The following is a 15,683-nucleotide window of genomic DNA, read 5'->3' as shown; positions in this document are numbered from 1 at the left end:
AGAGTTTTTGTTTTTAAATCTATTAGCCCCAGACCCGTAAATAGGCCCCTCAAGGCTTGAGCTCACAACCAGGGATTAGCAGGCCAATGCACAAACCAATGAGCTATCCCACATGGTCCCCTGCACGTAGCTAACAGTTCTGAGAGATTTCAGCTTTGGCTAGCAGCTACTGCTACTTTGGGGGCTGGAACGTCCCAGGTTTCAGCCCCACTGATGTTCAAGGTGGGCGAATGCCATTGCCCATGGAAGATATTTGTATAAAAGGGGCTTGCAGTCACTTGTGCCCCCCCACCTGTGCCAGGGACCTGCAGCTGGTGCAGAAATGAGACGTATGCATACAAGTGTGGGCACACATAGTACCTGGGTCAGAGCCATGCCACGCCTGGCACCATGGGCAAGGTGCATTCCCATGCACATGCATGGGCAAGCAAATAGAGCTGAGATACTTTGATGTCCTGAGCTTTCCTGGAGCTGCAGGTGGGGGCAGTCTGAACCTAATTAAGAGAGAGACGTGGCACCTCCCAGGGTCATGCATGCCCATACATGGGCACCAGAGCTACATGTGCCCTGCATAAGGTCATGCCCCCAGGGCTGCCATGTGAGCCAGGTAGTCAGTGCAAAGCAGCAGTGATTGGCACTGAGACCGGCTGGCGTGTGAGGGGCATGCACACAGCTGGCTCTCTTCTGTTGCAGGGACCTATGCACACCCACAGCCACCTTGCCCCCACATGCTAGGCTCGTGCACATACCAAGCAGGGGTGCAAACATGGCCAAGCCATGGGTGTTGCTCAAGGGCCTGCCATGGGCCCAGCACACACTGGGGGGGCCTCTCTCCCACTGCTACCCTGAGATCAGGAGGCCGTGGCAGTGAGCTGTGGGCAGGGACCAAAGCAGGAGCAAGAACGGAAGCAGCAGGCAGTGGCTGGAGGCAGCTGGGCGTTTATTTGGTCTCAATCCACAGGCAGCTCCGGCGATGGCTGCTCCCCAGCCTGGGGTCTCAGTGCAGCTCTGGGGGATAATGACATGGCCCAGTTCCCCTCCCTGCCCCCAGGGCAGGAACTCACAGTAGGTGGAAGGGACGTGGGGGAAGCGAGCGTGCCCACCTTCAAAGGCCGCACATGGGCACCGCCCCACCTACAGCAGCCCTCACATGCACACCCATACTTCTGGCTTCACGCGCACCCAGGCACCAGCGCAGAAGCACTGGGGTGGCTGCAAACATGCATAACCCCTGGTGCTTTGCACACTCACCCAAGTGCACAGTTCCCAGCCTTGCATGCACACTGATGCTTGCACCCAGGCGCATGCTCCCCTGTAGCCACTCCATGCTCGGGAATGTAGCAAAAGGGAGGTTGATCCCACATCAACCCCCATGGGGACAGCCCCACCACAACTCCTGCTATCCACCTGTGGGGCTGCTGCCTTGGAGGAGGGATGACTGGGCCCCAACCCAGACACTAGGCCCCCAAATTGGGTTCACAAATAGTGTTCTTAAAACAGATGGGCTGAGTGCCCCAGGCCTGCTGGTGCCCCTCACTCCGGATCCACAGCCCCTTTCTTATCGCAGCCCTGGGCTCCCCGCAGCTCTGCTGGTGCCCCTCACTCCCAAGCTGTAATCATTAGCTATGTAGTGGTTCCGAGAACCAGGCTGGGAGTTTGGCAAAGACCTGACAACCTCATGCCAGGTGTAGCTGGGGTTTGGGGACCACAGAGACCATGGCACCTGGCTCAGAGGGTGCCCAAGCCACTATTAGTCTTTTCTTTAAGGTGTGGGGGAGTGCTCCAATTACCCCCCAGGAGCTCCCAGAACTCCCCCACCTCTCCAGTGTATAGTGAAAGCTCTCCCCACCGCCTCAAACATCCAATACAGACCGACCCCCCGGCCCGAGCCTTGCACCTGTACAATGATCTGTGCAAGATGGGACTTCCTGTGCTCAGAGCTCAAGGAAGGCAGAACTTCCAGTGTGCAATTGTCCAAAAAGGGCGGGACTTCCCCCCATGCAAAGTCTGAGGAGGGTGGGACTTCCAGTATCGCCCACTTCCATTGTAGGACTTCCTGTGTGCAACTGTCCAAAGAGAGTGGGACTTCATTTTGGAACTCTGCTCTCCTCCTGCGGGGATCTGGCCACCCACCATGGCAGATGGTGGTTCTCTTTGGTCTGCTCCAGGGGGACAGGAAAGCCAGGTGAGTGGCGTGGAGGGGGCGAGGGGTACGGACTGAGCTGGCCCCGGTCCAGGCAGCAGGTAGGACTGGTCAATTTGGGTGCACAGGCAAAGGGGTCGAAGGTCTCCGAGTCAAAAGGTCGCAGTGAGGGGTGGACAAAGGGGTCGGAGCTCACGAAGGGGTTGCTGGAGTCAGGGGTCCCCGTCCGATGCCAGCGTGGCTCTGGCTGGGGTGACTGGGCGGGCGAGGCACGGGGCCCAGCTGACACGAAGCTCCAGGGATCAATGCGGCTGCGCACAGGGGAGGGGCGTGGCCGAGAGATGAGACCGGCATGCGGGGAGGGGCGTGGCGAGTGGGGGCTGCAGGGAGCCGAGGGGGATGGGAAGATCCCACCTAGGGCGAAACAGAGAGAACAGAGACTGTTAGAACACCAGGGGAGGGAGCCCCAAATAATCAAACCCAAACCCTATCCCCCAGCTTCAGCCAACCCTCTCCCGCCCTGGGGCTGGCTCTGACCTAGCACCTCCCTAGCAGGGAAAGGCCCCATTTCCAGCCCCCTGAGCCAGCCTGTCCCCTGCCCTGGGGCTGGCTCTGACCCAGCACCTCCCTAGCAGGGAAAGGCCCCAGTCCCAGCCCCCTGAGCCAGCCTGTCCCCAGCACCCTCAGAGGGAAGTTTCTGCATCTTTTGTCATTCTCCACTTACTCCATTTATCAACCCTGCTGCCAGGACTCCACTCCTCCTCACGTCGCAGGCTCTTTGGCGACTTCTGACCCCACAAAGGGGGCAGGGCCCCTCTGTCACCATCTGGGGCCAGGTCAATGAGCAGCTCCACAGATCCCGTCACCTGGGCCGGCTCTTCCTGGCCCTGCTCCGTGGACCCTGGCGTCTGGGCTGCTTCTCCCTGGTCCAGCTCCACCAGCAGGGCCGGGCAGTGTGTGTCCTTGGGGGAGAAGCGGATGAGCTCAGGGGATGGCGGGAGTGTAGGTGTGGGCGGGGGCTCACCCTTCTCCTCTCTTCGGGCCTGTGACAGGTCCCGGCCCAGCCCAAGAGAGGCCAGCAGCGCTGTGCCCCTCAGCAGTGCTTTCTGGATGAGTTTGGGGGTGCTGATCCGTTCTGGAGCTGGTGCCCGCTGCTCCTCAGGCTCCTGGCTCCCGTTGGGGCCTGGAGCGGGGACTTCACCTGCAGGGAAGGGACAGTGCCATAAGCAACCCAGGGCAGTGCAAGGGATAGGAGACGCTGCCAGCACGTCCCAAGCCCTGGCGAATTCGCCCTTCTGCTGACCCCCACATCCATCCCTCCCCACCCATCTTTGCACGGCCTCCGCTGCTCAGACTGTGAGCTCTTCCGGACAGGGACAGTCTCTGCGCTGCTCCACCCCAGGCGGGCCCCTCGCTACAGCCAGGAGGTGTGCGTGGCACCTGGTTCAAGAAGGCTCCTGACTGTGACAAGTAGTTGAGTGGGCAGCCTGGCCTACGGGGGGCCCCGATTGCAGCTGGGGAGGGGGGGATCTGTGCAGCACCAGGCCCAATGGTAATCCATGTGGCACCAGCCCGGCAGTGGGGGGCGGTTCATCTCAGCAGGGGGCATGTGTGCTGCCCAGCCCTGATGTCACTGGAGGGCAGGGAGAGGAGCCTGTCCTGCCCTCAGGAGCGCCTCTGGTATATGAGTGATGCTCCCTGGGTGCCCCACCCACCCAGGCCCCTGCTGGGGCATCTAAGCCCTGCACCAGAGCCTGCCCATGCCCCTTCCTCCACGGACTCACCATTCAGGGCATGATGGGGTGGGGCTGTCTCCACAGGATTGGTTTCCTCCGGCTCCACATACCAGGTCGTCTCTTCTGGCCGGGACCTCCTTCTGCAGGGGACGGAGGAGGGGGTTACAGCCCTGAGAAGGACAGGGAGTGGGGACAGCCAGGAGCAGCAGCCAGAGAAGGGACAACAGAGACCCAGTCCTGGCTCCCAGCCCCCGATCTAACCACGAGAACCCACTCCCCTACCTGAGCTGGGAAAGAACCCAGGAGTCCTGCCGTCCATCTCGGCATTTGGCTCAAAATTATTCATTTTATGGTTAGCAGTCAGGAGCCAGCCAGGACCTGTCCCCAGCCCCAAATGCCAGGGACCTGGGCTTCAGGAGGGGAAGCAGCATCCCCTACCTGCCATTTTGGGTGCTGCTCTCCCAGGGCTTGGGGGATCCAGGACCCCAGTTCTTGCCAGGACGGCGCTCCCCATTCCAGGCTTCGTCTGTGCGGCGCGGTGCCTGTCTGCCCCGGCTCTGGCTGTTCTCGGCGGGCTCCACTGCATGGGAGGAAACATGGCTCAGTGGGGGCTGACGCATGGGTCAGAATGAAAGGACATTGCGAGTGAATATGTTGCGATGGCAGCATGTTCCCCCGATGTCATTTCTTTCTGAGCAGGGAAACATAATAGATGATGTCACATGGAATTCTAATTACATCATTTCCCTCTGGCCAATCAGAAAAGCACTTGGAACTCAGTTACATGCAGTCTTTGTGTGGAATCATTTGACAGTAAACTCTTTCATATCGACATTCTCTCGTCCAGAACTCTCAAATAACCGACGTTTGAACCATAAGTAAATTTTAGTTATGTTTTCCCTAAGTACAGTAGAATGAAATAACTACAGCGAACACAGTGTAAGTTCACGGTGTACAATACTACCCTTCTTGGTAAATAAAATACTCTGCATACATTTTTGTTTGTTTCTTAATAGCTAAGACAGCAGGGTCGCCACATTCGTGAGTTTAATATTCGCAAATTCAATTATTCACGAGCGGCTCACCCAGCAGAGCAACAACCACAAGAGCCAAGGCGGCTTTCGCCGGGGCACCAAGCCAGGCGGCAGGACGAAGAAGAGCGAAGGAAAGCTGGAAATGCGAGAGGTGGGTCCCCCCTGCCCCCGGCTCTGGTGCCTGCGGTGGAAGTTGGGCACGAAGGGGGCCAGGTGGGGGTCTCACTCTAGCAGCTCCGGCAGCGCCGACATGTCCCACACCACAGTGGAGGCCACCGGCCCCAGTCAGGGGCTCACGCCTGCCTCCAGCCAGGGGCATGGCACGGCCACCGACTGGCTCCCCACGGCACCACTGCTGGGCTCTGCCTCCCCACACTGCTGCCCAGAGCTGCCCGGGAGCCTGCCGAGTTCCGCTTCCAGGCTGGGGTAAAATGATATTTGCAAAATTCAACATTTGTGAGTGTTCTCAACACCAAACCATCGCAAATGTCACAACCCTACTGTATTTTAACATCTTGTTTTTCTTCTGTGTTGTGCACAGCTAAGTATCTCTCCCTATTACCCAGAATATCCGGCAATCTCATAGTCCAGGGGCTGCCAGATATGAAAGTTGACTGTATTCCAACCAATCAGAAATCCCTAGCAGTTATGTCACATAAAAATGTTTGTGATGTCATTTCCTGCTGGCTGGGGAGTCCCGTAAGATGATGTCACATGTGCTGATGAAAGCGAATTCTCTCTGATGAGGAATGTGTACAATGCTGGTATAAGCTGTGGTGTCCTTTTGTCAGCCAGTCAGCACAACGCACAAGCCACAATGGCACAGCAAGTCTGTGTCCTGCCTCACCAACTTCTTCCCCTGGTGGTGTTTACTCTGGTCCACTTGGAATTAGCCACAGGAAGTTACATCATAAGCAATTTCCTGTGAAGTGGGTGTCTTCTGTCCAGCCTGCACCATGTTGGGTCATCAGTAGAGCCGCACAAAGCTCCAGACAGCCAATTTCTACCTGTGGATTTCAATGCAAATATCTGTGGCTCCTCTTTGCAGCTACAGAGTCAGATACAAATTTTGTATCCGTGCAGGGCTCTAGTCATCAGACCCAACAGCAGGTGACATCACTTCACTCCGTCCAATCACCATAAAGACAGACGCGCTAAAGACACAGCCGGGGATGTAACTTAATTCCGGCCATCAGCACTAGGGGAGAGGTGTGTAGATGTGTGTTTGGGGAGGGGGCGAATAAAAGCAACCCATGGATTCCTGCTGTAACCAGCTGCTGGGGCAGCTCATGTTGTCCAAAAAGTAGCTAGGACATCATAGTTAATGCTTAGATTTTGCCAGGGTTATTCGTGGTAAAAGTCACAGACAGATCTGGGACAATGGACAAAAATTGATGGAGGCCCATGACCTGTTCTGCAAATAACCTTGGCACAGAGAGAGAGAGAGTGTGTGCGTGTGCACACGCACGCGCGTGCACACCCCGCCCTTGGGGCTTGGGAGACACAGCTTAGACTTCCAGGAACTGTGGGAGCCCCCTAGGCAAGAAGTCTGACAGCTGCAAGAGCAGACAACGTCACCCAGGTCTCCGGAAGTCACAGGCTCTGTGGTGTAATGATAGCATTAATCATAGTTTGTGTTTCTCTCATGGACCAGGAGGAAATGGCCTCATGGGTGGATACGTCCAACGTCCTCCTCTGTAGCTCTCTGATTGACCAAAAGGCAATGACAGCCCAGCTCTCCCTCCCCAAGCAGATACACCCCAAATGTCGGAGTCAATTCAGGGGAAACCCAGGCCACTGTTCCCTAGGGCAAACACAAAGCCTTTCTCCAGCTCTGGGCCCCTTACAGCTGAAGTCTCACTCACACTGGATGGCTCTGAAGCGTGGGAAGGTTGGGGAGCCCCCAGCCCCCACTTCGAAGATGTTCTTCCTCTTGTCCAGCCCAGGGGAGGCCTGAACCGTGATGCAGTGTTTGAAATCTAGCGGGGAGAAGAACCAGATGGGTCAGAACAGCCCGCAAAATTACCACCCCTCACGGCACTGGGGCCAAGGTTGGGTGCTGCTCTCAGTTCTCCAGGGTTCTCACTGGTATATGCCTGGACACTCCAGATACAAACCAGGTGTCTCCCTGAGCAGCATATGTCCCCTACCAGTGTCCCCTGTAAGCTGAACCTCCCACAACCCCCCACAGCCGGCAGCATGTTTCTATGGACATTGCACATTTGCGCAGGCCTCGCGCACATAAAATTTATTCTGCCCACAGATGGACCAAGTTGGGAGGAAACACTGTCCCCCACTTCCTGGAAGCCAGAGTAAACGAGGAAATTAACCCTGAATAACCACAGCCTGGAGCCCTTGTATTCCCAGACAAAGCCGCAAATGGGTGCGTCCTGGGCAGCCCTGCGGAAGAGCACACGCCTTCCCATGGAGGGAAGCAGGGTGGCAGAGGGAGAAATGGGGCCTTAGGCGAATGATGGGGTACCAGCCCCCCTCCCCACCGTGAGCGTTGGTTGCCCTCGCCCAGAGCCCTGCCAGTGCCCCTCAGTCCTGCAGCCCCTGTGTCCTAGCCCAGGGTTCCCCCCGCTCTGCCGGTGCCCCTTAGCCCAAACCTGCTCCCCTCTGCTCTCCCAGCCCTGTCAGAGCCCCGCAGCCCCAGGCCCGTACCCAGGGGCATGCTGATCCTCTCGCTGTCCCGCCCCTTGAGCTTGTTCCGCTTGAAGGTGCCCTTCCTGCGCTTCACGTTGGGGGGCTCCTTGTTCATCTGCTGGATGAGCAGGGTGAGCTCCCGCTCAAACACCTCCAGCTCCCACTGGGCCAGCTGGTGCTCCCGCTGCCGCAGGAGCTCCTCGTGGGACTTCTGCTCCAGCGCAGCCCGCTGCAGCTCCTCCTCCCGGCTCAGCAGCTCCTGCCGTGGGGAGAGAAGGGGGTCCCCAGCGCTGACTGCAATGCCCCTGGTCACCACTAGGGGCCGTCAGGGAGGAGGGAGAGATGGGCTGGGAGGAACAGCCAAGGGGCTCAGTTGGGGAGCCTGGTGATGGGCTTGGCGGGAAGTGAGGGGGCTCTATAGGGCGAGGGGAGGCTGGGCTGCCAGGGCTGCAGGGAGCCTGGCTGCAGGGGCTTACTGGAAAGTGAAGAAGCTCAATGAAGAGTGGGGGGCTGGGCTGCAGGGGGGTGTCTCAAGGGGGTGGGGGGGCAGAGTGAGGGGGCTCAGAGGGAGTTGGGGGCTGGGCTGCAGGCAATGGGGCACTCAGTGGGGAGCAGGGGGGCTCAGGGGGAGCAGGTGGCTGGGGTATGGGGACCCAGTGGGGAGCAGGGGGGCTCAGGGGGAGCAGGTGGCTGGGGTATGGGGACCCAGTGGGGAGCAGGGGGGCTCAGGGGGAGCTGGGGGCTGGGTTTCAGGGGACGGGAGCTCAGTGGGAGCAGGGGAAGCTGTACCTTCTCCTTGGCTCGCAGCTCGTCGAACATGCCCTGGATCTCCAGCTTCCAGTCATCCTGCATGGAGTGGAAGGAGTCCTGGGGCATCTCCTCCAGCACCTGGGCCTCCAGTGCCGTGAGCTGGGCCAGGATGGAGTCGAAGCTGGGCCGCCCATGGGGGTCCTGGTCCCAGCACTCTGGGAGGGGGACAACGCATCAGGGTCTGTCTCTTCCAGCAGGGGTGGGGCAAACTCTGCCCCACCATCCAGGTTCTGGCCCTGGTGAGACTCAGGTGGAGCTGCACCACCTGATCCCATCTCCTCCCAGAGCTGGGCTGGAACCCAGGCGTCCTGGCCCCTCTTACCTGCCATGAGCTGGGCGAAAGGCTGGGGGCAGGTGGAGGGGATGGGCAGTGTCAGCTTGTTGACAGCGACGCCGTAGGCCACTGCCAGCCCGTCGATGCCCCGGTATGGGACCTCCCCAGTCAGCAGCTCCCACAGCAGCACGCCATAGCTGGTGGGAGAGAGCGTTCATGTATGGGGGGGGAAGCAGCTAAACGCTTGGGCAGCTGCCCAGGAGAGATTCAGGCACTGCCCAGCCAATTAGCAGAGCGCCCACAGCCTGTGTTTCTATGGGTGGTGCGCCTCCACACATGCTTTCGTGCACATCAGAAAATTTATTCTGCACCCAGTGGGGAAAAATGAGAGGGAACATTTGTAGGTGGACAATCCGCAATGTCCCTCATCCCCATGGTCACTGGGGGGGCAGGAGAGAGGGAAATGGACACTCGCCCCCTCCTGTACTTGGCTGGGACCCAGGCGTCCTGGCTGCCACATGAGGACTCACCTCCAGACATCACTGCCCTTGGAGAAGGTGGAGGCCTTGATCACCTCAGGTGCCATCCACGCGTAGGTGCCAGCTGTGCTCATCTTGGTGGTGCGGTGCCACTCCCGAGCCAGCCCGAAGTCTGTGATCTTCAGGGTCTTCCCGTTCATATCCTCCTCTTCCACGCGCTGAGACAGCAGGACTTAGGGGGAGGAGAGGGGTCAGGGCCCCTGCAGGGGCAAGTCCCATCCCCACCCCCGGAGGCCATGTCAGAGCGCACGCCCCTTGGCCTCCCCACCGGGACTGATGTACTGTTTGCAGCACATTTCCTGTGACGTCTTCTTGGGGATCCGGTCTGCCCCACAGCCACTTCCCCTTTCCCAGGGCTCCTCGGCTAGTTTGTGCTGAGGCAGGTGTCAGTGAGAACAGGCAAAGCTGGCACAGGAGCATGGCACAGCTGGGGAAACTAAGACCGGGCCGGGGGGCTCAGGCAAGCTCTGGGCTCAGGCTCAGTGGCAAAGCCGGGGGTATGACTCACCAGCCCGGGCTCCCAGCCCCCCAGGCTCTAGCCATTAGCCCACACATGCCTCCCAGAACTGGGGAGAGAGCCCAGGCGTCCTGCCTGCCAGTTCCACCCTGGCTGGGCCCAGCTGAGCTCTGCAGCCCTGTGACCCGTAGGCGAAGAGAAACATTCCCTGAGACTGTGCTGCAGTGAGCTGCCTATTGTGCAGGAGAATTGGTGCTTTGTCCTATGCCCCCGCCAGCTTCTCCTGCCCCCAGCGCGGCAGCCACCCCCCCAGCACCGACCCCCAGCTCCCCCAGCGCCGACCCCCAGCTCCCCCCAGCGCCGACCCCCAGCTCCCCCCAACTCTGACCCCCAACTCCCCCAGCGCCGACTCCCAGCTCCCCCCAGTGCCGACCCCCAGTTCCCCCCAACTCTGACCCCCCAACTCCCCCAGCGCTGACCCCCAACTCCCCCAGCGCCGACCCCCAGCTCCGACCCCCAGCTCCCCCCAGCACTGCAGCCACTCCCCCAGCACCAACACCCAACTCCCCCCAGCACTGCAGCCACACCGCCAGCACCGACCCCAAACTCCCCCAGCGCCGACCCCCAACTCCCCCCAGCCCTGCAGCCACACCGCCAGCACTGACCCCCAGCTCCCCCCAACTCCGACCCCCAATTCCCCCAGCACCAACCCCCACCTCCCCCCAGCCCTGCAGCCACACCGCCAGCACTGACCCCCAACTCCCCCAGCACCGATCCCCAACTCCCCCAGCGCTGCAGCCACAGACCCAGCACCAACCCCCAGCTCCCCCCCAGCACCGACCCCCAACTCCCCCCTAGCACTGGAGCCCCACCCCCAGCACTGACCACCAACTTCCCCCCAGCACTGCAGCCGCTGCCTCCTTCCCTTGGTGCAGAACAGCCCTATGCCCTGGGGACCCTCCAGGAGTGGGGGAGCAAGATGGGCTCTTTCCCAGGCCCCAGAGCGCAGCTGGAACCACCTCACCCCCTCAGGAGTGATTCCCCTGGTCACCTCTGCCAGCCCCTGGCCTGGGTCCTCTGCCCTCCCACTCCCTCCCCTGCTGCTGCTTTCTCTCTGCTCCCCTACTGCCCGCTGGGGGGGTCAGGAAGCCAGGGCAGGAAGCTGCCGCAGGAAGCTGAGAAGGGAGGCCCTAGGCCAGGCCCGGTGCTCCCACAGCTGGGAAGCCGGGGGACGGATGGACCACAGCTCCAGCTGCCCCAAGAGCAGCCCCCTCCCATATTTCCTCCCCACCCTGGGGGCCCCCAGATCACAGCCCCAATGCCCACCCCTCAATGCTCCCCCAGCTGCCACCCCCCCACAGAACCCCCCAGCCCTCACCCCAGTAACTCCTCCCCACAGCCTCCAACCTGCCGCCCCCATTTATCCCTCCCCCCAGAGCTGCTCACGATGCGGCACCTTATGTCCCCCACAACTGCCTCACGCCTGGTCCCCCTTCCCTCACAGCCACGCCACTGCCATGGCCCTGCCCAAGCAATGTCCCCACTCCCAGTGTCCGAGCGAGGCCACACCGCCCCTCCGGCAGGCCAGGCCCTCCCGTGGGGGAAGGACCAGCAGCACCGTCCCTTCAACAACCACCCCAGCTCCAGGCACCTCCCGTGGAGCCGGTTCCAAAGCTGGCTGGGCAGATAGGAACCAGTCTAATTTAGAAAGGCAGGAAACAGCAGGGAGGGGCTCGGCCCAGGGAGGGACACCCCAGCCCTGCTGAGCATTGGGAGCGGGTCAGAGAGGCTGACACATCCCTGTCTCCTCCAGTGCGAGTTAATGGCTGCTCCCACGCCCACCACCCACTCAGTGATTCCAGCTCTGGGAGAGGTGTGGCCGCTAGTGGTTAGAGCAGGGGAAGGTGGGTGTCAGGACTCCTGGGTTCGATTTCTGGCTCCGATCTTGGGTAAGTCCATTCCCTATAGGGCACCTCGCTTTCCCCTCCCCAAGCTCCTAGGGGCAGGATTTTCTCACTCTCGGCCCGTGTGGTCCCCAGCCCAGCAGGGCCCCAGTCTTGGCAGGGGGTGTGTGGAGTCTGGACCCCTGGGGCACTCATGTAAGCTGGGGAGAGGAGTTGGGATCTGTGCAATGCCCAGTCCCGCCGGGGTCCCAACCACAACCTGTGTCCAGTCCCCCAGGACACGAGGTTATTCCCTCCTCTACAAAGCTCCCTTTCCCAGGCCCTGAGAAGGACCACCCCTGCCTTGGGGCTGGCTGCAGCCACACAAACAGGAGGGAACCCGGCGGGGGGTCAGCTTGGGAGGAGCCATTTGTACACAGCCAGCAGGGAGCCCCTACCCCTGCCAGGTGTGACACAAGGGGCAGCTGGCATGTGTCCCTGTGCCCTCTCCACCTTCTGCTGCCCACCTTGGCTCCTCCTAGCACCACAGGGCATGCTGGGAACCCTTGCCAAGGGAATGCCAGCCAATCAGCTCCTTAGGTGCCGGGGGACCATAATGGGGCCAGGTTCAACCCAGGTGACAGTCAGGAGCCCTAGTTCCCCCTTTACCCAGCTCATGGTGGTTAGTAAGGAACCAGGAACAGAACCCAGGGGTCTGGCTCACAGCTCCCCGACCCCACTCCCCGCCCGGAGCTGGGGACAGGCTCTCAGCCTCCCTCGCACTAACTACTCACTTCCAAAAAACCCCACGAGAAGCCCGGTGGCACCCGACAGACGAACGTTTTCCAGAGCATAAGCTCTCGTGGGCAGAGACCCGCTTCGTCGGTTGCATCCACAGACTACCACAGCTGCCCCTCTGACACTGTTCAGCTCCACTCTCCCTAACCCAGCTCAGGCGGAGACCAGCCCAGCCCCTACTGCATCGACAAACCCACAGCTCCAAGCCTGCGCCTGGCTCTGCTCCTTTTCCCAGGCTGACGGGGCTTGAGCTGTGGGGCTAACAAAGTGCAGCGTAGATGTTCGGACTCAGGCCGGAGCTCCGGCTCTGGGGTGCATGGAGGAGAACAGCCTGAGCCAGAAGCCCACCCTGCCATGTTTATCCCTGCAAACCTCTGGGCCAGCCGGTTGCAGTGTAGACATAGCCTAATGCTCCCGATACCTCATTCGCTGCAACACAACCTGCAGAGCCAACGAGTCCCCAACTCTGGGGCTAGATGGGTACTGGAGGCTTGGGAGGCCAAGGTCCTGGATCCCACACCTGGCCCTCTGCATTTTATATGCATGCTAAAATCAAACCTTTTCCAAAGGCCCCATGACTGCCATCACCTCCTGCAGCCCAGGGTCAGTGAGGTCAGAACCCAGCTGCACCAGCTGAGCTTTGAGATGGGGCAGGCTGGGGCCGGGGGGAGAGGGCTGCAGTGACACTCATGGAGCTTGGGGGAACCTGTGGGGTGGGGGTGGCAGGTTAGGACTGAGGGACACTCGTGGAGCTGGGGGATCCTGTGGGTGGAGGCTGTAGATTGGGACTAGCCAGGATGGGTAGAAATGGCATCCCAGCCTCTGTCAGAGGCTGGAAATGGGTCGTGGGGGGATCAGGGGCATCACTTTGATGATTACCTGTTCTGTTCATTCCCTCTGGGGCATCTGGCACTGGCCTCTGTCAGAAGCCAGGACACGGGGCCAGGCGGACCCTGGGTCTGACTCAGTATGGCCCTTCTGATGTTGACTGAGGGACACCCGTGGAGCTGGGGGACCCTGTGGGTGGGGGCAGCAGGTCAGGCCTGAGGGACACCCGTGGAGCTGGAGGACCCTGTGGGTGGGGGCAGCAGGTCAGGCCTGAGGGACACCCACGGAGCTGGAGGACCCTGTGGGTGGGGGCAGCAGGTCAGGCCTGAGGGACACCCACGGAGCTGGAGGACCCTGTGGGTGGGGGCAGCAGGTCAGGCCTGAGGGACATCCACGGAGCCGGGGACACCCCCTGGGGCACAGGTTCTGCTGAGTGACACTCACTGTTGTTGGACTTGAGGTCGCGATGGATGACAGGAACAATGGCCCCGCAGTGCAGGTACTGCATGCCCCTGGCGATCTGCACCGCCCAGTCCACCAGCACGTGGGGGGGGATCCTGCGCCCCGCCAGCGCGCGGCTGAGCGGGCCTCCAGCTGCGTACTCCATCACCAGGCACAGGTTGGGCTCCTGCAGGCAGATGGCTTTGAGGGCGATGATGTTGGGGTGGCGCAGCATGGCAAAGAGACGGGCCTCCTGGCGCACGCTGTCTGCCGTGGCACTGATGTCCTCATCTGGGTCCTGCCGCGCCGCCTTGACGGCCACCAGCTCGCCCTTCCAGCTGCCGCGGTACACCTTGCCGAAGCCCCCTACTCCGATCACTTCCTCCAGCCGCAGCTCCCGGAAGTCGGCATGGACTGGACCCTCGCTATAGCCAACAGGCTGCAGGGAGACGTAGCTGGAGGGGAAGATGCCCACCTGGCTCCGCACCCGGCCTGCCCACCAGCCTTCATCGCCGGACACAGCGGCGTCCCACGACAGCACCTCCACGCGGTCCCCCTGGCGCAGGCTGAGCTCATCGCTGCCCGTCGCCTCGTAGTCAAAGAGTGCCGTCCACACTGGGTTGGCATAGGCCGCCCCACTGCTCCGCTCCGGCCCCCAGGCGCCCTTCCGCAGCAAGTTCTTCAGAGGCTCCATCCTGGCTTGGAGCTGCTAGCAAGTCCCGGCCCAGCTGGGGTGCTTCATGGCATAGGCCTCCTCCCAGAAAGGCACTGCAAGGCCAGGCTGAGGGTCCCAGCTAGCGGGGATCTCACCAGCTCGGGCTGGTTACGGGACAGGGAAACCCGCCCACCTGTAGGAATCCCCTCCCATCCGTGAACCGGGACCGGCCCTCAGCCTAACTCCCCCTTGCAGGGGCAGTTACAATCTACTCCCCCAACCAGGGGCCACAATCATCCCCTGCAGCCTGGTTCCCCACCTGGGGGCACAGGCTCCCTTGGCTACTCCCCCACCCACCCACACACACCGGGGCTAGGATTGATCCCTACTGCCTGCTTCCGCCACAGGGCCAGGATCACTTCCTACCACCTCCCACGCCTCAGGGCCCAGGATCGCCCCCTACTATCTACCTCCCCACAGGGGTCAGGATCCCCCGTTACCCTTATCAGGGGCCAGGATCACCCCCTACTATCTACCTCCCCACAGGGGCCAGGATCCCCCGTTACCCTTATCAGGGGCCAGGATCGCCCCCTACCACCTAGTCTCCCCTCAGGGGCCAGGATTGCCCCCTATAGCCTGGGACACTGGAAAAAAATATACCAGGGGGTGCTGGGAACTTTTGAACCCAGTTGAGAACCCTGTTGTATAATGAAACAGATTCAAGCCAGGCGCCCCCGCACCCCGACTTCCTGCAGCTCTGCCTACAGCCTGTTACCTCCCCCCCGGGCCAGGTTCGCCCCCTCCAGCCTGTTACCTCCGGGGACAGGGGAGTCCCCCTCTGCCTGCCGATCCTTCACGCCGACCTAGCTAGCCACGGCGATCTCCAAGCACCTAGAGGCCCCGGCTGGCCCGGCCCTAGCTCTGTCCCGAGCCGGGCAGAGCAGAGAGGAAATGCCTTGACTTGGCTGGAGGAGTTCCCCGGCTGGAAGCCGCCGCTCTCGGGGGCTTCTCTCCGGCAGGGTCGGGGCGCGGGAAGTGCCTGTCCCTCGATCGCTGGGCGGCCCGACCCCCCCCAGGGAGCCGGCGGGCGCAAAGATCGAGAGTCTGCGGCGGCTGGAGGTCACCCCGTCTCCCGCGGGGGGTGCTCCGGAACCCCCGGCGCAGCGCCCGCTGCCCTGGCCCGTCCGTCCGTCCGCCCCGCACAGGGCTGTGGGGTGGAGTCGGGAACCAGGAAGGCGGAGCGGGTCACATTGTTACCGGGACAAAGGAAAAGGAACAAGAGTGGAGACACAGTTCAGGAGTCGGACTGGAGTGGGGGAGGGGCCGGGACGCCTGGGTTCTCTGCTCTCGGGGCGAGCTGGGCTGGGGGACTGGGAGACACACGGAGTTCTCGGTGCAGCTCTGGGAAGAAATGGGGTACAAGGGGGGGCTGGGAGGCA

The 15,683-nt window shown here is 61.4% G+C and overlaps 1 protein-coding gene across 1 annotated transcript; it reads right to left on the bottom strand.

Moving 5' to 3' along the window:
• Positions 1–2,087: 2,087 nt before the first annotated feature.
• On the bottom strand, positions 2,088–14,615 carry MAP3K11 (mitogen-activated protein kinase kinase kinase 11). The gene is made up of 10 exons (XM_075005514.1): positions 13,593–14,615; positions 9,174–9,354; positions 8,692–8,840; positions 8,349–8,524; positions 7,578–7,818; positions 6,779–6,892; positions 4,318–4,459; positions 3,928–4,019; positions 2,868–3,344; positions 2,088–2,557 (listed from the first exon to the last, which is right to left on the bottom strand). Exons 1-10 carry the CDS (start codon positions 14,281–14,283, stop codon positions 2,088–2,090), a joined length of 2,733 nt encoding a protein of 910 aa, XP_074861615.1. The 5' UTR covers positions 14,284–14,615.
• Between the last annotated feature and the right edge of the window lie 1,068 nt (positions 14,616–15,683).

This window comes from Carettochelys insculpta, chromosome 11 (genome assembly GCF_033958435.1).
Source record: "Carettochelys insculpta isolate YL-2023 chromosome 11, ASM3395843v1, whole genome shotgun sequence".
Classification (NCBI taxonomy): Eukaryota; Metazoa; Chordata; order Testudines; family Carettochelyidae; genus Carettochelys; species Carettochelys insculpta.
This window is presented reverse-complemented; position numbering and strand designations above follow the sequence as displayed.

Excerpts from the sequence above, each read along its gene's own strand:
- MAP3K11 (XM_075005514.1), bottom strand. The coding sequence starts at position 14,283 with ATGGAGCCTCTGAAGAACTTGCTGCGGAAGGGCGCCTGGGGGCCGGAG. Across the intron at positions 8,841-9,173 it reads AAGGGCAGTGATGTCTGGAG|CTATGGCGTGCTGCTGTGGG; the intron begins GTGAGTCCTCAT and ends CTCTCCCACCAG. Across the intron at positions 8,525-8,691 it reads TTTCGCCCAGCTCATGGCAG|AGTGCTGGGACCAGGACCCC; the intron begins GTAAGAGGGGCC and ends TCCCCCTCCCAG.